This window comes from Phycodurus eques, chromosome 4 (assembly GCF_024500275.1).
Source record: "Phycodurus eques isolate BA_2022a chromosome 4, UOR_Pequ_1.1, whole genome shotgun sequence".
Classification (NCBI taxonomy): domain Eukaryota; kingdom Metazoa; phylum Chordata; class Actinopteri; order Syngnathiformes; family Syngnathidae; genus Phycodurus; species Phycodurus eques.
The window spans coordinates 781,408-806,593 of NC_084528.1; the positions used below are offsets into that span (position 1 = coordinate 781,408).

Consider the following 25,186-nt stretch of genomic DNA (forward strand, 5'->3'; position numbering starts at 1 on the left):
CCAAAGACCCTATAATGTTTGAAAATACAGGAAAACGTTTTCCCTTGCCCGGAACACGGGTCACCTGGGCTCCCCTCTGGAGCCAGGCCTGGAGGTTGGGCTTGAAGACGAGCGCCTGGTGGCGATCAGAACCCGAGTGGTGTTCTCCCATTGGACTTCTGTTCTCATCACGGATTGTCCATAACGAACACCATGTTCTCGCATAAGAGTGTCCACACGTGCACTTAGCACCAGGACACCCTAGGTCACGGTTCGATGATCGACTTTGTGGTCGTGTTATCGGACATGCGGCCGCATGTCTTGGACACTTGGGTGAAGAGAGGAGCGGAGCTGTCAACCGATCACCACCTGGTGGTGAGTTGGCTCCGATGGTGGGGGAAGATGCCGGTCCAACCTGGCAGGCTCAAATGTATTGTGAGGGTCTGCTGGGAATGTCAGAAGGAGTTTCAACTCCCACCTCCGGCAGAACTTCACCCATCTCCCGGGGGAGGCGGGGGAGATTGAGTCCGAGTGGACTATCTTCCGCGCCTCCATTCCTGGGACGGCCGACCGGAGCTGTGGCCATAAGGTGGTCGGTGCCTGTCGTGGCGGCAATCCCAGAACACGTTGGTGGACACCAACGGTGAGGGATGCCATCAAACTGAAAAAGGAGTCCTATCAGGCAATTTTGGCCGGTGGGACTCCTGAGGCAGCTGATGGGTACTGCTGGCCAAGTGGAGTGAAGCTTTGGTGTTCACTGAGGCAAAAACTCGGGCATGGGAGGAGTTTGGTGAGGCCATGGAGAACAACTTCTAGACGGCTTCGAGGAAATTCTGGTCCACCACCCGGTGTCTCAGGAGAGGAAAGCAGTGCACCACCAACACTGTGTATAGTGGGGATGGGGCGCTGCTGACCTCGACTCGGGATGTTGTGAGTCGGTGGGGAGAATACTTTGAAGACCTCCTCAATTCCACCGACACGCCTTCCCATGAGGATGCACAGTCTGGGGACTCTGAGGTGGGTTTTCCTATCTATGGCGTTGCGGTCACCGAGGTGGTGAAAAAGCTCCTCGGTGGCAAGGCCCCGGGGGTGGATGAGATTCGTCCGAAGTTTCTAAAGGCTCTGGATGTTGTGGGGCTGTCCTGGTTGGCACGCCTCTTCAACATCGCATGTACATCGGGGACAGTGCCTATGGATTGGCAAACTTGGGTGGTGGTCGGAGGGTGTATTCCAACTACATGGGGAACACACTCCTCAGCCTAAGGTCTATTCAGGGGTGCTGGAGAGGAGGGTCCGTCGGGAAGTCGAATCTCAGATTCAGGAGGTGCAGTGTGGTTTTCGTCCTCGCCATGGAACAGTAGACCAGCTCTACACACTCAGCAGGGTCCTCGAGGGTGCATGGGAGTTCACCCAACCAGTCTACGTGTGTTTTATAGACTTGGAGAAGGCGTTTGACCGTGTCCCTCGAGGAGTCCTGTGTAGCGTGCTTTGGGAGTATGGGGTACCGAACCCCCTGTTACAGGCTGTTTGGTCCCTCTACGATCAGTGTCAAGAGTTTGGTCCGCATTGCTGGCAGTAAGTCGGGCTGGGTTCCGGTGAGGGTTGGACTTCGCCAAGGTTGCTCTTTGTCACCAAATCTGTTAACCATAACTTTTATGGACAGAATTTCGAGGCGCAGCCAAGGTGTAGAGTGGGTCCGGTTTGGTGGCCTCAGTCTTGCATCTCTGCTTTTTGAAGATGATGTGGTTCTGTTGGGTTCATCAAGCCGGGATCTGCAACTCTTACTGAAGCGGTTTCCAGTCGAGTGTGAAGCAGCTAGGATGAAAATTAGCACCTCCAAATCTGAGACCATGGTCCTCAGTTGGAAAAGGGTGAAGTGTCCTCTCCAGGTGAGGGATGAGATCCTGCCCCAAGTGGAGGAGTTCAAGTATCTTCTTGGTCTTGTTCACGAGTGAGGGACGAATGGAACGGGAGATTGACAGGTGGAGTGGTGCAGTGATATCAAATCGGTCCGTTGTGATGAAGAAGGAGCTACGCTGAAAGAAAAAGCTCTCAATTTACCGGTCTACGTTCCTACCCTCACCTATGGTCACTAGCTGTGGGTCGTGACCGAAAGAACAAGATCTTGGGTACAAGCGGCCGAAATAAGTTTACCTCCGCAGGGTGTCCGGGCTCTCCCTTAGAGATAGGGTGAGAAGCTCAGTCATCCGGGAAGGGCTCAAAGTAGAGCGGCTGCTCCTCCACATTGAGTACTGGGATGCCTCCTGGACGCCTCCCTGGTGAGGTATTCCGGGCACTTCCCCCCGCGAGGAGACCCTGGGGGCAACCCAGGACCAGCTGGACAGAGTACGACTCCTGGCCGGCCTGGGGAGATGGAAGTTTGGGCTTCCCTGCTAAAGCTACTGCTCCCGCCACCCAACTTCAGATAAGCAGAAGAAAATGGATGGATGGATGGATGGATGGATGGAGTGCAACAAATGTAAAAAAAATTAGAACAGCGCACGGGTTTGAAGTCCCACGTATTCTTAGAGGTATACAAGATAAAAAATAAACAAACTGCCCCCTCTGGGATAATGATGATACCTTGGATTGTAAGTTATTTTTTTCCAGTTATGATGATTTTCAAAGGGCATCATCTTTAATAACAATACAGAATAGCTCGTTCTGTCATCTTACAAATCACATGACGATGACATGAGGAACTGCTGCTTTGCTTGCGTGTTGTGGCCTTACCGATAGTAATGGCTGAACTGCTAATGCTACGTAGCATTAGCACTCTACGAAACGGCAGTTATGTGTGCAGGCAGTAGTGAGTGACAAGCTGCACTGACTCCGTTTCACATCACTTGACCGACGGCTTGCTGCGGGAACTCACGCAGCGGCCGCCTCCGTTTTCAGGCCAGAGCCAGTGTGGGGAGGGGCCACTGGCTCCGTTGGAGGACGGCTGAATCGTAGCTGGCATCTCGCTATGGAGCAGGCCAATCGAGGAGGCGCGTTTTCTGTTTACTCCCAAAACTTGCAAATGGAAGTGGAGCAGAAAAAGGTCAACTCTGATTGATTGTGTAAATACGCACAGAGCTGATCACCGTGATTTATTGCAATCACTAATTGTGATCATTTAATCACCCAGCCCTAGCTCATCATATGAATGAATGTCATTAATTGGGGATTTGAATCATTTAAGTTGTTCTTTTTCTGGTGTGGCAAAGTTATACAATGTACATCGTCAATGATTCTTAATGTGTTAGCTTGACGAGGCTAAGCTTTATTGTAAATGCTCATGATTGACTACAGCTCGTAATTTGTCTTCGCATGCAAAAAAACAAATTTTGGGAGGCATTTCTAGATAATCTGTTCAAATATTTATTTGGACATGTCACCAATTTGCCAAGATATGGACGCAGACCCAAACTGTCACTTTTAGAGAGAGGAAATTGGCTTGGATGTTCAGGGACAACCCAGGAACCACCAAGACTCAAGCCAGAAATTCACAGTGAAATGAGTTCTACATCGCCATGCCGAAATTAACACCTCTTTCTCAACTTGAAGGCTGGGCTGATTCGTTAAATCAATGTCAAATGCATTTTACCTGCAGTCTGGACGTGGAGGGTGTGAACATCAGTTACGAAATGCTTATTGAGTTTTGCTAAAAGGACAGGTGATGTAACACAGTGGTAACCATGTCCCTGTCCCAGCTTTTTCGGAACATGTTGCAGGCATCAAATTCATCCATCCATCCATCCATTTTCAGAGACCAGGCCCTGCTGCGAATAGTGAAGATCCACGAGAGTGTGACGTCCACCCAGAAATGTTTGTAATTGCTAGTAGATGCCACAAGATGCTGGTAAAAAACTTTTTTCCCCTGTTAGACAAGGCTATGGTCTGACTAAATGAAGCCTCTCCCCTCACTTCAACATAGTTCCTAGGTCACAAGATGGTGCGAAAGCAGTCTTTTTATATTAAACATGGCTTGGCAAACAGGTGAGTTTTTCTGCATAAAACGGAGGATAGGGTCCCCCCAAAAATGTGCGCTTTAAGAAGATCATGTTTGACCAACGTGCTCAACACTGCATAAGATAACAAAGAACCAAAGACACAAACACAGCAAGGAACAATACATACACATAGCTACAATAGCAGTTATAGCTAACAGAATATGATCGATATAAAACCGATATCACAAAGTAACACCAATTTGGAAACACATATTAAACAATAAGACACAAATACAAATTTAAATCAACATCCTAAACTGAGGTAAAGAGAGGATATAAGAGAGGATTTAAAAACAGTAAACGTCTATGGTATATTGGCAGCTCATTCCACAACTTTGGGGCAGCAAGTGAAAAAGCACCAACCCCTCCAAATGTTCTCTCTGATTTTGGGACGAATAGCAAATCTTGATTTGTCAACCTAAGGAAACGTGCCGGGGTGTAGGGTTGGAGCAGGTCAGAAAAATACTGTGGGGTGAGGGATTTAAAAACAAATTGGCAATACACTGCCACCCGATAAGAAGAAAGGTTCAAATAAATAAGCCCAAAATGAATACATTCTTGTTCATGATGAGGGTATGAAAACTGAACACAACTGTAATGTGGACGTCTCCAGGAAAACCCAATTGCTGTTTTTTAACCGACGGGAAGAGGACATTGTGTGGCGAAGGGAGCTGGATGAACTAACTGCTAATGATGAAAGGTACTGTAATGATTGTGTTAGAAGGCTTTCTCTTAGCCTTTCCCAGTTTTTGTCACTGTCAAAAGGTGCAAAACTCACTTGAATGGTATAAATAAAGTGTTATGGTGCTGTTTTTTTTTTTAACTTAACCAAAAGTGAACAATTTCCAAATAATTAAAAGCCATAGGGGCATGGTGGTCATTTCAGACTCAATGTATCCAACATTGTCATGTTTAAATCATTCTTTACATGTTTGAAAAAGAGGATAAACACGAAAAACATGAATTGCTAATGTAAAACTATATACATTAATTTTTCCAAATTGTTCAGCCCAAGTTTTAAACTTAAGCGTTGCCCTTTGAACTGAATGAGCGAGCAATAGAGATGGTCTAAAAAAAAAACTTTTATATTTATAGTCAGTGATGTGTCTAATGTTGTCAACAGTATTAGGACTGCACCTTCAGCCACCTGCAGTATACTTTGCTCCATATATTTCATTGTTTGAGTTCCAGATTAAAGTTATAGTAATTTGTCTGTAATGATTTATTAAATTGCATTTACAATATTTTATCTGCAAAACATTGGTAAAAAATCAAATGTCATGTGATCACATTGAAAGAGGCAGTTTCGTCAGTCATTTGGAATTGGTTCAGGGTTGTACCGGCAGACAATGAACAACAAATAGTACTGCAAAGTATGTTGAAAGATTCTTGCTACCAAAGTGAGTAGCACTCCCACTAAAAAAAACAGACAACTTGAGCAGAAATATTTATTTATTTTTCTACAAGAAAGGACCCCATAGGCCATCACGATAGTAGATCGCACTGAATACTGTCAAAGACATGGTGCCCGCTATGTTACAAAAGCAGTCATTTTTCCACACATGATCCACTTCAGTGGTAGTAGCAGCTGTTGTGATAAACTACATACAACCTCTACTACTCTACTACTACAATTTCACAGTGTATCGCTTTTTACCTGACTGCCAATATTCGTCAACTAGTCACCATTACGTCGACAATCAAAATCATCTACAATTTCATAGTAGACGTCTTTGTTTTTGCTTTTTGAAGCTTTGTTTTACTGGCTATGACGCACATATGCAGTAGTGGTCGTCCGGATTACCACGTGACAAACCCAGAAGAACTGCAGCTAACCGGCGCTAGCAACGGAGCCCGAACGTTTGTGTCACGTGTTGAATTATACTGGACCCTAGAGCAGGCGGCTGCTGAGAGGTAGTAATGAATATTTTTTTGAAAAAAGGGGAAGGGAGATGGTCCTTGGGATGTGCTGGCGGGTTGTTGAGGCAGAGAACGTGTGGCAGGCGGTGATGAGGACAGGCGGCTGGCTTGGTGGCGTGGTAGCAGAAATATACTTGGCGAGGAACACGGACGGAACACTGAGGACAAGGAAAAACATGGAGGTCAGAAAGATGACGAGGAATTATACAGCTTGCTCGTAACTGGGAAGGAACTGTACCGCAGGAGAACTTCAATACACTGGCGAGGATTTCCGGGGTCAGGCAGGCTTAAATGCGGGTGGTAACGAGAGTTGATTGGTGGCAGGTGTGCGGCCGAAGAAGTGCTGTGAAGAGAGAGGGGAGGGGAGAGAGAGAGAGAGAGAGGGCAAGAGGGCGCAAAGTGCCACCCAAGCGCCAACAACAATACTGCAGGGCACAGCTCATCACAGTTTGAGCATTTTACCAAATTTAGAGGAATGTGATGCAATTCCTGCGAGACAGAACTTGCCTTTCATTGCAGCATGACAGTGATACATGAGCGTCTAAAAAAGAAGGTGATTCAATTTCTGACAAAGAGGAGCAGTCATCTCTGTAAGCTATTTTGCTAGTGAACTGTTTATATTAGCGTCAACGGCAGTAAAGTACTTAAATCTGTAAACGTTTACATTAGCCTGAGCACACAGATTATGTGTTTGATGTAACGTTATAACCACAGATATGAATAGAATCTAGATATGCTTTAGAAGGCCGTCTTAGCGATGTGCCTACGTGCCGGCCACATCGGCCGGGGCAACCCCTCCCGTCAAAGGAAATGCATGTACATTGAAAATAAATGAAAACTTGCTCATAGAACGTTTGAAAGCAAAGCAAATATCCCCAGAAAATTCTTACCGATGAAACGTTATTCTCAATTCCCTTGTTGTGATTTTATGTTTGTGCATAGTTTTTGGTTCCATTTTAAAGTACACTTAACATTTAAAGTTAAAAATGTTAAAGACCACTAAAATTATTTTTGTTTCTAAATATGTTTAAAGTACTCAAAACGTGCAAAGAAAGAACAATATAATACTGAATTGTGTGTCAGGTGTGGTGGGATCCGGCGGCCCAGTGCCAGCCCGCCAGCAGTTAGTGGCTGCCAGCAGTCAGCTGTAACGGTTAAGGCCGTCAACCTCACAGTTGCCGACCGTGAGGTCGCGTGGTGAGGACGAAGAGAAAAAAAATCCAGGGGAACCGCTGTGGCCGCATATGGTGCGCTCTTCGGCAGCCGCAGCAGCATGATGCACGGCCAGCTGAATTTGAAGGAAAACGAGGGAAAATTGCCCTGGCTGCCGGTCATTACGCCGGGGCTCAGAGGTGTGCATTGCTGGGAATTCTCCTCTCTCAGCTTCGAAGCTAAGAAGGCACGTATTTGATTGAAAGCTGAAAGTTCCAGGGGGCAGGATTTTTCGAGCATTCAGCGACACGCCAACAGCATCTGGAAGCTGAAAGAACTCCTTAAAGTTTTCACTCTTTTTTTATATTGAAGCCATTTGCTAAATTCATTTAACTTATTTTTTTTTTAAATGTACACACAGCACCCCATATTGACAGAAAAAAAACTAAATAGTTGACATTTTTGCAGATTTATTGAAAAAGAAAAACTGAAATATCACAGCCATAAGTATTTAGACCCTTTGCTCGGTATTTAGTAGAAGCACCCTTTTGAGCTAATACAGCCAGGAGTCTTTTGGGGAATGATGTAACAAGTTTTTCACACCTGGATTTGGGGATCCTCTGCCATTCCTCCTTGCAGATCCTCTCCAGTTCTGTCAGGTTGGATGGTGAACGTTGGGACCAGCCATTTTCAGGTCTCTCCAGAGATGCTCAACTGGGTTTGAGTCAGGGCTCTGGCTGGCCATTCAGAAACAGTCATGGAGTTGTTCTGAAGCCACTCCTTGGTTATTTTAGCTGTGTGCTTAGGGTCATTGTCTTGTTGGAAGGCGAACCTTCAGCCCAGTCTGAGGTCCTGAGCACGCTGGAGAAGGTTTTCGTCCCGGATATCCCTGTACTTGGCCGCATTCATCTTTCCTTCGATTGCAACCAGTCATCCTGTCCCTGCAGCTAGAAAAACATCCCCATAACATGATGCTGCCACTACCATGCTTCACTGTTGGGATTGTATTGGACAGGTGTTGAGCAGTGCCTAGTTTTCTTCACACATACCGCTTAGAATTAAGTCCAAAATATTCTATCTTGTTCTCATCAGACCAGAGAATCTTATTTTTCACCATCTTGGAGTCCTTCAGGTGTTTTTTAGCAAACTCCATGCAAGCTTTCGTGTGTCTTGCACTGAGGAGAGGCTTCCGTCGGGCCACTGGTTGAGGGCTGCAGTGATGGTTTGTAGAACTTTCTACCATCTCCCAACTGCATCTCTGGAGCTCAGCCACAGTGATCTTTGGGTACTTCTTTACCTCTCTCACCAAGGCTCTTCTCCCCCGATTGCTCAGGTTGGCTGGACGGCCAGCTCTAGGTAGGGTCATCCCAAATGTCTTCCATTTAAGGATTATGGAGGCCACTTAACAACAGGTTAAATGTGTCTGCTAATATACATTAAGCAAGCAATTGAGTAAAAGACTGTATTGGCATGTCTGTTAAGACATGTCATGAACTGTTAGATCTCCACTTTGGCACCATCCGGTGGACGTTTTACAGTACAGTTGTTTTACCATAACTGAGCTTGTCCCCAATCTGTAATTTTAGACATAATTCATACTATCAATTATAGTAAATTAGAAATAATTCGTGCTATCAATTATACTAATTTAGACATAGTTTGTACTATTAATTATACTAATTTAGACATAATTCGTACTATCAATTTTACTAATATTGTACATTAGTTTTTGCCACTACTCAACACGATCTTCTTGGGGCCAGGTCCGGGAACTAAGCATCAGGTAAAAATCCCAAAAAGGATTCTAAGGCTTCAACAGCAGAATCACCATCAACACTCATTGCGAGCGATACTGGTTCAATTTGACAAGTTGAAGGGATGGCCAGGGTAGGTTCAGGCGTAGGTTCTGGCGCAGGTTTTGGGATGGAAGCTGGTTCGTCAGAATGAGGAGCAGGAGAAGGGTATGGAGTAAGGACAGGTGGGAAGGCCTCAATGACCTCATCCCCGTCCTCAATAATTACACACTCACCAGCCCTCAGGGATTCGTCAGGCTCATGACCATCAGGTGTAGCCTCCCCACTCCAATTTTCCCCCCACGAACTCCGGGAAGATGGCTCTAGCCCCATAACACCCCATCCATTCCATCATAGCCTTCTCACCGGGCTGATGGAAACACAGGCTCCTTTGCCTAGGTGAGAGGTTATAGAGCACCTTGCATCAGGAAACAGCCAAGTGGGGTGGTATAGGGGGAGGAAGCTACCAGATGGCTCCCCTCTGCCATTACACCAAGCCGAGGGGTCCTGTCCCCGCCCGACTGATCTCACAAGGGAAGCATTTTGGATTTGAATACAGTGCGGAACACCCCCGAGAATTATGGACGATCCAGATCATTATGGGGGAAAGACTCACCCTCAGGCAGATATAGACCATTAGGCAGGAGCCATCCACGACCAGGTTCCCGACGGAAGCAGCATACCCCCCAGAAGGTGTTGCCAGTAACCCAGGCCCATCTCATATTAAACAGTCCGCAAAGAACACATGCAGGTATGCATTTCGCCTAAAATTCACAAAACAGAGTCCAATACAGTCTTATACATCCAAAGAAAAAATACAGTAAGAAACTGAGCAAAAATCCCTCCTGATAAAGTGAGGATAATTTATCCTTTTTATCTCCTTGCCATACTCAATTATTTGAGGGTGATGAGGGTTGTTCCCTAAATTTACGTTTAAGGGATCCAGTTCCGATCTGATTACTGAGCACAACAGTCTGACCTTTAGACCCCCTATTGTTCGTGGTAGGGGGTAAGGTAAAGAATATTTCATAAGTCATAAACCAGGTTATTAAAGCTATCTGAGTGACAATTCCATACCATAACAGTAGAGAAATTACTCCCAAAATTATTCCCCACATTACAAGTTTTGCAGTTCTAAATATCGACTTTTTCCTGGATCTTGGTAGTAATCGGGAAACAAGGCACATAATGTATAGTGCAAAGGCCATGGCTAACATTTCTTCAATTATTACTGCTCCATATAATATTTGCTATACAAATATGGCACTTACATCAATGAGCGCTTACAATCAAAACAGCTTGAGCTTTTCCCATAGGAGTCGACATTTTAATATCTATCCGGCCATGTATGTTGACCAAAAAATGACCCAGTCCCAATGTGTAGATGTTAAAGTAAAACCGCAAAGTGAGTGTCTTAACCACAGATACCACCAACAGAAAAATGCACATGGGTTGGTGAAGGTCCCAACGGCCAGTACATCAGTAGCACACCCATGTTAAATACAGACACCAATATTCTGCGGGCTCCGGGTCTCGAGTTGGCTGTGCCATTATTATTATTGCTTTCCATCGTTCAAACCAACTATCTTCTTCTATCTATGCTCAATTTGAAGAGAAGAGAAATAAAAAAAGAAAATAAAAGGAATTGGATTGCTCAAAGTGTGGCTAAGCTCGAGAACAGGAACTGGATTGCAAAGGATGCTGCTCAGCGCGTAATCAGGAACTGAACTACTCAGGGCGTAGCCGAGCCCGCCTTTTAAAAGTTACTTGGCAATAAGCACACACACAGGCTCCCAGAACTATAACTGGGTTCGGTCCTCCGGTCAGTACTTGACCGAGTACATCAGGGGGGCATCTGGGTTTCATGAATCCTAGTCCCATCCATATCGTCTGTAAGGACTTTTCTGTCAAACAGACGGCACATTGGGTGTCGGCTGCTTACCACCAAATTCTTTCTTTGTTGGGGGTTTGCCATCCATTCCTTGCGTTGTTTAACACCTTCCCAACGTACTTTTCTGGGACTGCCTTTCCATTTGGGGTCTTGTCCCATTTCTCTGCACCTATAACTATAATTCTTCTCTGTTGGACGTACAGATCAATTTCATTATTCCCTCGCCAGTGGGCCCCCTCCTTGACGTGGGCCTTCTGGTGGACAACATCGTTAAAATTTAGCCTCAACTCGGCTATTTTCTTCCACAAGTCACAGTGAGCGATTTCCTTTCCTTTTGCTCCCTCACAGCCATTTTCTTCCCACATGGCTAAGTCTTCTTTGAGGGCTTGAAAACAATAATGACTGTCAGTTATAATTCTTACCTGTCCAATGTTCCAATGTGTCGGTTGATAACTGCCAGTAGTCCTTCCAAAACTGCAGTAACTTCTCCAGCCTGATCACTGTCAGTTGTTCGTCCTTTGCGACGGCGTCTCTCCTCACCATTCTGCTTAAGAATGAAGCCCCAGTGAGCTTGCCGATCTCCACCCTTCAAGGACCCGTCAGTGTACAGAGTCCATTCAAATGGTCGGTCCTCACCTTGTTTCGGCTCCACCCGCTTCTTGGTGGAGGTCGTCGCTGGTCCAATTTCAAGGTTAGGGATATCTTATTCCCCATCTCACATTGGTTGCTTTGGTGCTCTCTATGGTCGTTTTCTGCAAGAATCGATTAACTTGGCTCTACTTGACCACCTTGATGCCCTGCCCCTGAGTGAGGTCTTTTAGGGCACCCAGTACTTAGCCAAAACAGCCAGTTCCTTTTCCTCCTGTGGAAACCTTTTCTGACGGCACATTGGACGACTGGTTAGAGCGTCTGCCTCACAGTTCCACATCCCAAAAACATGCATGCTAGGTTAATTGATGACTCTAAATTGTCCATAGGTGTGAATGTGAGTGTGACTGGTTGTTTGTTTGTATGTGCCCTGCGATTGGCTGCCAACCAGTTCAGGGTCTACCCCGCCACCTGCCCGATGATAGCTGGGATAGGCTCCAGCATGCCCGCGACCCTAGTGAGGAGAAGCGGCTCAGAAAATGGATGGATGGAAACCTTTTCTCTGCGATATGGTGTAGCGCCAAAGCGCCTTTATTGCTTACCAACACCACTCCATCGTCATCTTCACAGCTCGCCTCGGCGACCAATCTGTCTTCCAGGGTTCTAGTTTCCAGTTTCACGGCTTCATTTACAGCTTGCTTCCGGTTCTCCAAATTATCTTGGTCCTGAGCTGTTCAGGGCCAATTTCTTGTCATTCTTTCATCAGGCTTCTTCTTGAGACGTGTATACAGGGGTCTTGCGTGCTTTTGGTAATGAGGAACATGGTCTCGAACATAGTTGCACAGCCCCAAAATTCTTTGGAGCCGACGCTCACAGGTGGGAGGTAGAATTTGTTAAATTCTTTGTCAATATCCCTCTGACAATCCCAAATCCGCTGCCACTTGGAAGCCCAGGTAGTCCACCTTCATCTTGCTAGTTGGCACTTCTTGAGATTGATCTTGAGTTCTGCCTTCGAAATCCTTTCGATCACGGCTTGCAACTTGTTGAGATGTTCCCCCTCGGTGTCGTCCACGATGTACACATCGTCAATGTATACTGTGACATCCAAACCATCCAGCACCTGCAAGACTGCTTCAGTGCTTTCAGTGACGATTGAAGATTTATGAGACTGGCTCTATTGGCCACCGTCCGGCGATTGAGAGCTTTAAAGTTGATAACTTCAGGTTTCTTCACTGCTTGTATAGGACCGTTAGGGACAGGTCACTCTCCTGCACTTGCTGAATCTTGACAGCGGGCACATCCACTGGTTTGTACCACTGCACCGGACCGGTGCAATTCGAAGATCCTACTCAAATCGATTTTGCTTGTAACTTATTTAAGCGCTTCTCCACCGATTGGCGCTTATTCCTTATTTTGTGTAAATCTTCTGTCTCTTAAGGTCAATAGGTTATATAGTCCAATAACCCAGACAAGTCCCTTCCAGACGCCGAATGTTATCGTTGTAGTGATCCCATCTACAACAATCACATCCAGGGGTCCCAACTCTTTCAGGCTTCGGCGGGTCATGGACACCTCCGCTCCCGTGTCCACCAGGTAGGGCACTCCTTCTACATCAACATAGAGAGTATCCCCACATCAGTAGACACCGTCCAGGGTGACCCGCGCCTTTCCAGCATTATTGATTTGCCCCTCCCGAAGCCGCCACCTTGCGGAACTCGTGAAGGGACGTTTTTTTTTTTTTTTCTGGAGTGAGTTTGTTGTATTCTTCAGTGGAAAGGAAGCTTTCCTTTTTGAGATATCTTCTTTTGGGTCTTGCAAGGGGCTTGTTCTGTTCCTTCTGCCACAGGCTCTTTGGCGTCTTTGAGTCCGTTGTTTTCTGCTGCTGCCCTTGTGTGGGCCGTTCGTCGGTGTTCCCTCACTCCCGCTTGGATGACGGGTTTGTCTTCCGCTACTTATGTTAATAATTGGCCACCCGGTCACACTTCCTGATGCAGTCTTCAATTTTAGTCAAATTCGGGCTCATCTTAATGAAGGTAACTTCTCCCTCGGTCCCAGCCAGCAACATTCTCAACATCTTCACATACCTTGTTGAACTCACCACCCCTTTCAGCCTGTGCCAGACATGTATTAGCGAGCTGCCTTCTTTCAGCTTTTCTTTAGCTCTCTCGATATAGGAGTCTTCGTCATCGTCTTCATCGTTCACCCACCTCTTGTAGTCTTGATGTGCACTCTCGTCTGAGCGACTGGGGTCAGAGGTGATTAACTTCAACCATGCTTTTTTAGCAGATTATTGACAGGAATAGTCTTTTATTACAGACCATGTCTCTCGTAAATAGTTTTTAACGTTCTCTTGCACGCCTTTGAGTCGTACCAAGGCCTTCAGAGCCTTGAGTTCTTGAACATCTCTGCTTGCCATAACTTGCGATGGAGACGAACCATTAGTTGTCATTCCAAGCTGCGTAGACATGTGAGACTGGTGGCATTACTGCTCCCCCCATTTGTGTTATCATCTGGGGAATTAGGGTGGCAGGTGTATCCTGCTCCATCGTCATCCAAATTGTCACAAGCCCTCAAGTACATTTTGGCCCGGTTGTAGACCTCTTGTTTCACTGTACGTAATAAAGCATCATATATCACAGCCACAAATCCTCCTCTAAAGTTCTTAGTCCATCCATCCATCCATCGTCTTCCGCTTATCTGAGGTCAGGTCGCGGGGATAGCAGCGTCAGCAGGGAAACCCAGACTTTCCTCTCCCCAGCCACTTCCTCTCGCTCTTCCGAGGGGATCTCAAGGCATTCCCAGGCAAGCCGAGAGACGTAGTCTCTCCAACGTGTCCTTGGTCATCCCCGGGGTCTCCTCCCGGTGGGACGTGCCCGGAACACCTCACCAGGGAGGCGTCCAGGAGGCATCCTAAACAGATGCCCGAGCCACTTCATCTGGCTCCTCTCAATGCGGAGGAGCAGCGGCTCTACTCTGAGCCCCGCCCGGATGACCGAGCTTCTCACCCTATCGCTAAAGGAGAGACACCCTGCGGAGGAAACTTATTTCTTACTTATTCTAACTTATTCGGGATCTTGTTCTTTCGGTCACGACCCACAGCTCGTGACCATAGGTGAGGGTAGGAACGTAGATCGACCGGTAAATCGAGAGCTTCGCCTTTCGGCTTAGCTCCTTCTTTACCACAACGGATCGATACAAAGTCCGCATCACTCCAGACGCTGCACCGATCCGCCTGTCAATCTCCCGTTCCATTCTTCCTTCACTCGTGAACAAAACTCCACGATACTTGAACTCCTCCACTTGGGACAGGATCTCATCCCCGACCTGGAGAGGGCACTCCACCCATATCCGACTGAGGACCAAGGTCTCAGATTTAGAGGTGCTGATTTTCATCCCAGCCGCTTCACACTCGGCTGTGAAGCGCTCCAGTGAGAGTTGGAGATCACGGCTTGATGAAGCCAACAGAACCACATCTGCAAAAAGCAGAGATGCAATTCTGAGGCCACGAAACTGTACCCCTCTACGCCTCGGCTGTGCCTAGAAATTCTGTCCATAAAAGTTATGAACAGAATCGGTGACAAAGGGCAGCCCTGGCGCAGTCCAACCCTCACCGGAAACGACTCCAACTTACTGCCGGCAATGCGGACAAAACTCTGACTCCGGTCGTACAGAGACCGAACAGCCCGTATCAGGTGGTTCGGTACCCCATACTCCCGAAGCACCCCCCACAGGACTCCACGAGGTACACGGTCGAACGCCTTCTCCAAGTAAACAGAACACATGTAGACTGGTTGGGTGAACTCCCATGCACCCTCAAGGACCCTGCCGAGGGTGAAGAGCTGGTCCACTGTTCCACGGCCAGGACGAAAACCACACTGCTCCTCCTGAATCTGGGATTCCACTTCCGAACTGAACCTCCTCTCCAGCACCCTGAATAGACCTTACGAGGGAGGCTGAGGAGTTTGATCCCCCTGTAGTTGGAACACAGGGGGACACAGGGGGAACACGCCCTGCCAATCCAGAGGCACTGTCCCCGATGTCCATGCGATGTTGCAGAGGTGTGTCAACCAGGACAGCCCCACAACATCCAGAGCCTTTAGGAACTCCGGGCGAATCTCATCCGGGGCCTTGCCACAAAGGAGCTTTTTAACCACCTCGCTGACCTCAACCCCAGCAATAGGAGATCCCGCCTCAGAGAACCCAGACTCTGCTTCCTCAAGGGAAGGCGTGTCGGTGGAATTGAGGAGGTCTTCGAAGTATTCTCCCCACCGATTCACAACGTCCCGAGTCGAGGTCAGCAGCGCCCCATCCCCACTATACACAGTGTTGGTGGTGCACTGCGTTCCCCTCCTGAGACCCCGGATGGCGGACCAGAATTTTCTCGAAGCCGCCCGGAGGTCATTCTCCATGGCCTCACCGAAATCCTCCCACGCCGGGTTTTTACCTTAGCGACCTCCAAAGCCGCAATCCGCGTGGCCAGCCGGTACCCATCAGCTCCTCAGGAGTCCCACAGGCCAAAAATGCCCTTCTTCAGCTTGACGGCATCCCTCACCGCTGGTGTCCACCAACGGATTCGGGATAGCCGCCACGACAGGCACCGACTACCTTACGGCCACAGCTCCGGTTGGCCGCCTCGGCAATAAAGGCGCAGAACACGGTCCACTCGGACTCAATGTCCCCCGCCTCCCTCAGGACGTGGGTGAAGTTCTGCCGGAGGTGGGAGTTGAAACGCCTTCTGACAGGGGATTCTGCCAGATGTTCCCAGCTGACCCTCACAATACGTTTGGGCCTGCCACGTCGGACCGGCATCTTCCCCCCAACATCGGAGCCAACTCACCACCAGGTGGTGATCAGTTGACAGCCCCGCCTCTCTCTTCACCCGAGTGTCCAAGACATGCGGCCGCAAGTCCGAAGACACGACCACAAAGTCGATCATCGAACGGCGACCTTGGGTGTCCTGGTGCCAAGTGCACGTGTGGACACCCTTATGCTTGAACATGGTGTTCGTTATGGACAATCCGTGATGAGCACAGAAGTCCAATAACAGAATACTACTCGGGAACGCTCTCCAGCTCCCCCTCTAAGGACTCCAAAAAGGGTGGGTGCTCTGAACTGCTGTTTGGTGCATCGGCACAAACAACAGTCAGGACCCAATCCACTGTCCAGTCCTCCCCTGGTCAAGGGCTTACGGTCTCTATGTCTCTCTCGCTGTGGTGTCGCACAAGGTCCTGCAGTACATCTAGCAAATCTGAACAGTCTTTGTAACAACTCGCAGATTTGCAAAACATCTACCAGCTCGTAATCTGTTTTAGTTTCCTGTGCAAGTAACTTTACTATGGGATCATAGGCAAACATCGGACTTATTATCTTCTTTACGTTGGGACCCATTGGCACTTTCAATCTAACTTTCCACCACGGAATGCATTCTCTGTTTCCTTCTTTTGTAGTTGGGATTACAGGTTGGGTTATGACTGCTGTTAACCGTACCCTGTCCCCCTCTGTGGTAGTATCTGTTGCCTCTGCAAAAAACACACCTTTGTCATTAATTATTGCATCTACTTTACCCGGGAGTTCCTCGGGCGTTGTGGAAGGATTTAATTGTTCAAATCTATCGCTCACTGACTTTACCCATCTAGTAATTCCCCCTGCATAGAGTATAAATTGAATGAGCAAGTTGTGTCGTCCTTGGCCTCTGGGTGCAGATACCTCCACCGGAGCGTTGTCTGCCATCTTAGTTGGAGTCACCATCGCTCTCAGCTTGTCTTCTTGTTGTAGGGTTGAGCTGTCGTCTTCCAAAGCCTCCCGTAGCGCCTAGGGTAGGGATGTACTGCAGCTCCTGGGGCCTCATGTACAAAAGGTACGCACAAAAACGTGGCGTCCATCCTTTTTCACGGTAAAGTTCAGATGGTTCAAGAGTGACATGACCGTGGAAATGTGCGGTGCCTCACGCCAACTGCGTGGCTGGCGTACGCACGTTTCTGCAGCTTTTGGTGCTTTGGCGACACTTAGAGGTGACTCTTGGAGAAACTGTTCTCATAAATCTGCACACCAGAGACACATGAATAATTAGCACTGATGAACAATTCCGGCCAGCAACATTTGATTTCAACAATGCAATTGAGGCAAGGACTGAGAATTCATTTGTTAACCAGTGTATTTAATGAACCACTGATATTTGTGAGGACACCTATTAATTGATCAAGGCGATCATTTATGCCGCCTATTGCCCTCACAATCGCTTCTTGTGACTCCAGCACATGCACTGAAAAAAAGAGTCCTTTGAATTTACTTCATTTGAACATGTACATCGGTTGCACATGATTAAAATGTGTTTAAATTGACATAATTTACCCCTCTTCTCCTAAAAAAAAAAAACCCGATTTATTTTGTCACTGTGCGTGTCCTCTCCTGTGTATTAAAATAATAAATTGAGGAATCAAAAAGGAGTCAAAGTTTTTGATATCCTCTTTGACATGCAGATGTGCTTCTATTTGAATTCAAAAGATTTATTGCAAATACCACACATACAACATTTATGCATGAACCTTTATCTCACAGGGCTGAGTGTAGGTTAATGTATGAACACATTTATTAGGAGTTCTAAAAAATGATATTAACCTTGTGGGGTGAGCATAGTCAGCCACATGTCCTCCCTCCACCCCTGAGAGAGCAGCGTTACCCATGATCGCAGCGATTCTCTCCTCGAACAGGGTGAGGCCCTCCGCGCCGGTTCTTCCGCCTTTTTTTGGCCACGCTTTGGCGGTGGGCAGCTTTCCTCTGCTTCACATCCACCTTAATGTCTGGCGACTTATTTTTTAGTTCAGCGTGTGCACGCTATTGTGTCTCCACAGCATTGACAGCCGCACACGCGTTGTCCCATTCAAATCTCTTTCGCGTGTTGTTAACGCCGTAGGACAGCTCTCGAAGATTACAAGGAACTTTCTTTTATTAGCCATGAATAAAATATTTGTAATCCACCTGGCTGTCGTCCTCAAACAGCAGATGCTCTGTGGAATGCAATTTTGTTCAAAAGAACAAAATATTTGTAATCCAGCTAGCAGCCATCCTCAAAGAGCGGATGCTCTGTGGAATGATGGTCTTCAGCACAGGTCTGTGAAAGTGAAATCTTCGACGGCGTGTTGTCCGTCTGGGCGGCTTCTTCGCCAACGATGCTGTTCCAAGACAAATGCCTCCTCCTTATTGCTCGTTGCACTCTGGCGTTTTCTGCAGTTGCCCAAAACAGCAGAAGCTTTATACTAAACCAGCAGAGCGGATCACTGGTTGGTATGTCCATGGGCATTTCACAGAAGAGGCACTGTCGCCGTTGTCTTTGATTTAAAACAGTCACAATCGTCTTTGTGGCACGCCTATTTCAGCGCTGTGGCAAAAAAAAGGAAACACTATTCCTCAGAGAGGACTGATTTAAATCAGTCGACTGACACAAAATTTATCAGTGAGTAGAGTTTCATAGACATTTGGGAAGAAAAACACGATAAACTCACACTCGGGTTCAGTCGTTGGGCAGTAGGCAAGTTGTCAAGTCTCGCTTACCCCAGGCTCCCATGCACCTTTAGGCACTATGAGAGTCCTGACCGACTCTCCGTTTAAATGGTTAAAGCTCCCCCTTTTCCTTGTGTATTGCACAGTGGACCGTAAACGGCGACAGGAGCTTGCTCTTGAAGGATTCGCCTAGTTTTTTCGCCCATTCAAACATAATAGGTACATAAGTATTCACACCCTTTGCTGTGAGACAAACTTAAGCTCAGGTGCATCTGATTTCCACTGATCATCCTTGAGATGCTTCTCCAACTTGAATGAAGTCCACCTGTGGTAAATTCAGTTGAACATCATTTAAAATGGCACACACCTGTCTATATAAGGTCTCATAGTTGGCAGTGCATATCAGAGCAGAAACCAAGCGATTAAGTCTCAGGAATTGTCTGCAGATCTCCGAGACCGGATTGTGCCAAGGCACAAATGTGGGGAAGGATACAAAAGAATTTCAGCAGCATTGAAGGTCCCGAAAAGCACTGTGGTCTCGATTATTCGGAAATGGAAGAAGTGTGGAACCACCATGACCCTTCCTAGATCTAGCCGTCCGACCGAGCTGAGTAAGTGGGGAAGAATGACCTTGCGTCAGAGAGGTGAACAAGAACCCTATGGTCGTTAAGGCAGAGCTCCAGTGTTACCTCACAGAGATAGGAGAACCATCCAGAAGATCAACCATTGCTAACGCACTCCACCAATCAGTCCTTTATGGTAGAGTGGCCAGACACCACGTCTTACTAAAGGCACATGGGAGCCCCCTTGGAGTTTGCCAAAGGGCACCTTAAGGATTCTCAGACCTGCAGAAACAAAATTCTCTGGTCTGATGGAACCAAAATAGCACTTTTTGGCCTCAACTGCAAGAGACATCTGGAGAAGAGGCACTGCTCATCATCTGGCCAACTCAATCACTACTCTGAAGCATGGCGGTAGCAGCATCATGCTGTGGGGCTGTTTTCTGCTGCTGGAACTGGGCGAGTGGTCGACATAGAGGGCAAGATGACAGCTGCCAAATATAAAGAAATTCTTCAAGAGAACTTGCTCCAGAGTGTTCTGGAACTCAGACAAGGGCGTCGCTTCACCTTCCAATGACCCAAAGCACACAGACTAAATCACAAAGGAGTGGCTTCAGGAGGAGCCTGTGAATGTCCTTGAGTCGCCCAGCCAGAGCCCGGACTTGAATCCAATCGAACATCTCTAGAAAGACCTAAAAATGGCTGTCCACCGACGCTGCCCATCCAACCTGACTGACCTTGAGGGATCTGCAATCTCCCCCGATTGCTCAGTTTGGCCGGACGGCCAGCTCTAGGAAGGGTTCTGGTTGTCCCAAACGTCCTCCATTTAAGGATTTTGGAGGCCATTGTGCTAGTAGGAACCTAAAGTGCAGCATAATTTTTTATTTTTTTTTGTAACCTTGGCTTAATCTGTGCCTTGCCACAATTCTGTGTCTGAGCTCTTCAGGCAGATCCTTTGACTTCATGATTCTCATTTGCTCTGACATGCACTGTGAGCTGTAAGGTCTTATATAGACAGGTGTGTGGTTTCAAGCTGGAACCCCCCCTTTCAGAGAGGGTGTTGGAGTTGTTGGAGGTTTCTGATGAGGATCATATATTTAGTTCTTAGTCATTACAGCAGCATGAAATGAACTAAATAATATAGGCTAGAAAGACCTCTCTATCCCCCCATCAGAGGGTTTTCAGTGTGGGGGTAACATTGTAACATGTAACAGGGCATACGTAAAGCCTCATGTTGAGGACAGCCTTATTTTCCTTGCGAAAAATGTTTATATTATTATTATAATTTCAAAACTCTGCAACTTACCTAGGGCCTCACTTATCAACGCTGCCTATGCACAAAATGGGACCTGAAAGATGCATACGCAAGTTCCTGCGCTATGTGACCTATCAAAAACAAATCTTACACAGATGCTTCACTTATCAACTCTGCGTACGCACAACACGGCCTGAAAGATCTGTGCACAGGTTTCTGCGAAGAGTTATGTTACCTCTCAAAAAATAAATAAAATAAAATAAAAATAACGGGAAAAACAACATATATGCATAAAACAGGGCCTGAAAGATGTCAATGCAGGTTCCTGTGCCGTTTTATGTGACCTATCAAAAAACCTTGACGCGAATACGTGTGCACATGTACGGATCCTCTAAGCCATCCAGCCGCACATTTTGGAGACAAGGAAATGTAGTGACACATGAGGTGGTGAATAGAAGCCATGGCATCTACTTTTAAGTCTGACTTTTTAAAAAAATATTCCTTTACAGTCCTCCTTGTTGAACTGCGTTCACTGCAGCAGACCTCCTGCCACTTGCTGCATTTTTAAAAATTTGTTGTGGCAAGTCCAAAGCCACCTTCCTTGCCGATAAGCATGTTGACTTCTGTCTCCGAGAAGTTTCTTTTTTGCCGAATTGTTTCTGTCGTCGCCATAATTCACCCTTCACAATACATTAGTCAGCATGTCTCATTTATAGTCATAAGGTGATTTTGCTGCAGGATCCACGTGCGCACTGAACTGTGACTTGTCAAGAAAATTCTCAACAGGTGTGCGTACCGCCGGGTTATGCCACCACACTGACAAAAAAGCCCTTAATTTTATTATTGGTACCGTTGCACATGATTAAAATGTGGTAACTGATGAAATTCCCCCTTTTCTCCTCAAAAATAATAAAATGATATTAAATAAATTCAAAGGGCTTTTTTTCAGTATAGTAGCAGTAACACTGTCGATGGGCAGCAATTCTTTTTTTTTGTTTTTTTTTTTTCCCCCCCATCAGGCAAATTCTCTCCAGATGTGCTTGTGTGCGTACGCACGATTTGAAAGGATTTGGCCGTGCACCATTTTCACCTTTTGTGTGTACGTACACTTTTAGTAAGAATCCTAGGCACTCTTTGACAAGTGAAGCCCCTGCTATGTAGCTGGAGTGGTATATACTCTATGGTGGATTCTGTTTACATTTTCAGGGTAATTTTGTTTGGCACCTTTTATTCATTTTATGTTCATTGACAGTTTAATTGTTACATACAAATAAATGCCAAAGGATATATTTTTTTTTGTTAATTGTCCAACATTTAAAATATTTCATTTAACTGTATCAAGGGTTCTGTTTAAAGGACCACTTTCTCCAAGTTTTGAATCGTCATTCTTATTTGTTTGTTTCTTTTTCTTGAAGGGGGGGGGTTATTAAAATGAGGAATCAGATTTTTAGGGGAAAAAAAGGTGGGATTATATTTTACGGCCCTATCGTACAGCTCGAACAGCAACAACTACAATTATGCACTGATAAGAAAGGACTCTCTTTTGACATCCTCAGAATACTTGTGCTCCTTTGACTCCATCAGGTTCCAGGTGGAGCACATCCTCTCGGAGCCGTGTGATAACTGGACCGGCAGGAAGGGCCGCGTGGACGATGCAGTAATCAAGGATTTTCTCAGTAGGCCGGACGGGTCAAAGTGCTATGTTTGTGTATGTGGCCCCCCTCTCTTTACAGAGCAGACAATCAGGTATGTAATACTTTAAACCGAACCATAATAATTATAAACATTGACTTTGATTACAGTGCTATGAAAAAAATGTTTGCCCCCTGCCTGATTTCAGATTTTCATATTGCCACGCTTAAATGTTTCAGATCATCAAACCAATTTTAAAATCTCAAAAACAACCCAAATAAATATAAAATGCATATTCTAAACTATGACTTTATTTATGGAAAAAAAAAAAAAAAAGGAAAAAATCCAAACCTTTCTGGAGCTATATGAAAAGGTAATTGTCTCATAAACATAATAACTAGTTGCTAGTGATGAGTCTTTTATAACCCCAATTCCAATGAAGTTGGGACGTTGTGTTAAACATAAATAAAAACAGAATACAATGACTGTGATTGGCTGGCGACCGGTTCAGGGTGTACACCCCCTCCCGCCCGAAGACAGCTGGGATAGGCTCCGGCAGCCTGCGACCCTAGTGAGGATAAGCGGTCAAGAGAATTGATGGATGGATGGAGAATACAATGATTTTCAAATCATGTTCAACCCATATTTATTTGAATACACTAGATATAAGATACTTAATGTTCAAACTGATAAACTTGATTGTTTTTAGCAAATAATCATTAACTTAGAATTTTATGGCTGCAACATGTTCCAAAAAAGCTGGGACAGGTGGCAAAAAAGACTGAGAAAGTTGAGGAATGCTCATCAAACACTTGTTTGGAACATCCCACAGATGAACAGGCTAATTGGGAACAGGTGGGTGCCATTATTGGGTAGAAAAGGAGCTTCCCTGAATTGCTCAGTCAATCACAAGCAAAGATGGGGCGAGGTTCACCTCTTTGTGAACAAGTGCGTGGGAAAATAGTCGAACGGTTTAAGGACACTGTTCCTCAACGTGCAATTGCAAGGAATTTAGGGATTTCATCATCTACGGTCCATAATATCATCAACAGGTTCAGAGAATCTGGAGAAATCACTGCATGTAAGCGGCAAGGCCGAAAACCAACACTGAATGCCCGTGACCTTCGATCCCTCAGGCGGCACTGCATCAAAAACCGACATCAATGTGTTAAGGATATCACCAATGGGCTCAGGAACACTTCAGAAAACCAACGCAAACTTCAAAACCCAGCATCTGTGTTAGTGCCAATGGCATGGGTAACTTACACATCTGCGAAGGCACCATTAATGCTGAAAGGTTCATACAGGTTTTGAAGAAACATATGCTGCCATCCAAGCAACGTCTTTTTCATGGACGCGCCTGCTTATTTTAGCAAGACAATGCCAAACCACATTCTGTATGTCTTACAACAGTGTGGCTTCGTAGTAAAAGAGTGCGGGTACTAGACTGGCCTACCTGCAGTCCAGACCTGTCTCCCATCGAAAATGTGTGCCGCATTATGAAGCGTAAAATCCGACAACGGAGACCCCGGACTGTTGAACAGCTGAAGCCGTACATCAAGCAAGAAAAGGAAAGAATTCCACCTGCAAAGCTTCAACAATTCGTGTCCTCAGTTCCCAAACGTTTATTGAATGTTGTTAAAAGAAAAGGTGATGTAACACAGTGGTAAACATGACCCTGTCCTAGCTTTTTGGGAATGTGTTGCAGCCATAAAATTCTAAAATTCTTTATCAGTTTGAACATTAAATAGCTTGTCTTTGTTGTGTATTCAATTAAATATAGGTTGAACATGATTTGCAAATCATTGTATTCTGTTTTTATTTACATTTAACACAAAGTCCCAACTTCATTGGAATTGGGGTGGTACGTCACTGTAGAGGAATTTTGCCGCGCTCTTATTCGTAGAATTGTTTTAACTCCTACATAGCATTTCAATTGGAATTAAGTCCGGACTTTGAATTGGCCACTTTATAACATTGATTTTGTTTTGTTGAGCCATTGAGTGGTGGACTTGCTGCTATGTTTCAGCTTGTTCCTGCTGCATCATGCAGGCGTTCTTAAGCTTGAGGTACACACTGATGGCTGGACATTTGACTGAAGAATTTTCTGGTAGACACCAGAATTCACAGGGTCCGAAATGCCCAAAAAATTGTCTAGCATTGTATAGCAAATTGCTGAGATTTGTGTAGCAATTTTTTTTGCTGTTTTGGGCAATAATTTGAATAAAAGTTCCACTAAGCACTGTCTATTTTTATGCTTTTCTACCCAAAATTCTAAAACACTTTACTCCATATATAAGAGGCAGATTTTGACCTTTTGAACAAGTAATGTTATGTAAAGAGAAAATGTTTGCCTTGTGGGAAAACAGAAATCCTATTGTAGCAACTCTGCATGAAGTTCATGAGTCTGTGATTTCTGATTGCCCGGGGGGGGGGGGGCTTGAAGGTAACAGGACGCGTGAACGGGAAGTGTTGGGGTTTAAGGACAGTTGGCTCCCGTGCTCGTTAATTTTCTCACCCCTCGTCCTCCCTTGGTGATAATGACACGCCTAATAAAACAGCGTGCACCAAGCATTCATCAGGTGGTAGGACCCAGAAAGCAGGGAGGTTGGGCGGCTGTTCAATGTGGACGCGCCGTTTTTTTGGTTTTACAATATGGAGTTTATTTGATCAAATTCATTTCAGAAACTTGCTTAGTGTTACGGCCAGTGGGACGAGTCAGCGTTCAATGATTTCTAAAACAAAATACGGACATTCCCGAACATTTGACAGCTCTGCATTTGACCAATCGGCGATCACTGATTACCTCTGCATGTCACGCAGTTTTCATTTCTGTTATCAGTCCATGCTCTTTTCGTCGAGTCACGAGAATTAAACGGTTCAGTCTTTGTTTTGAGCGCTGCTGACTGCTCAGAAAAAAA

The 25,186-nt window shown here is 46.0% G+C and overlaps 1 protein-coding gene across 6 annotated transcripts in view; it reads left to right on the forward strand.

The window, feature by feature from the left end:
* LOC133401091 (cytochrome b5 reductase 4) overlaps nucleotides 1-25,186 on the forward strand; it is a 103,736-nt gene that overhangs the window by 72,904 nt on the left and 5,646 nt on the right. For 2 of the 6 annotated variants that reach the window (XM_061673594.1, XM_061673597.1), the window contains 3 exons: nucleotides 4,588-4,674; nucleotides 22,218-22,379; nucleotides 23,318-23,638. In XM_061673594.1, coding sequence (XP_061529578.1) covers nucleotides 4,588-4,674; nucleotides 22,218-22,379; nucleotides 23,318-23,579 — 511 coding nt within the window. In that variant the 3' untranslated portion in view covers nucleotides 23,580-23,638. Of the gene's footprint in view, nucleotides 1-4,587; nucleotides 4,675-22,217; nucleotides 22,380-23,317; nucleotides 23,639-25,186 lie in introns of those variants that run through there. The other 4 variants (XM_061673591.1, XM_061673592.1, XM_061673595.1 and 1 more) reach the window with 3 other exon arrangements.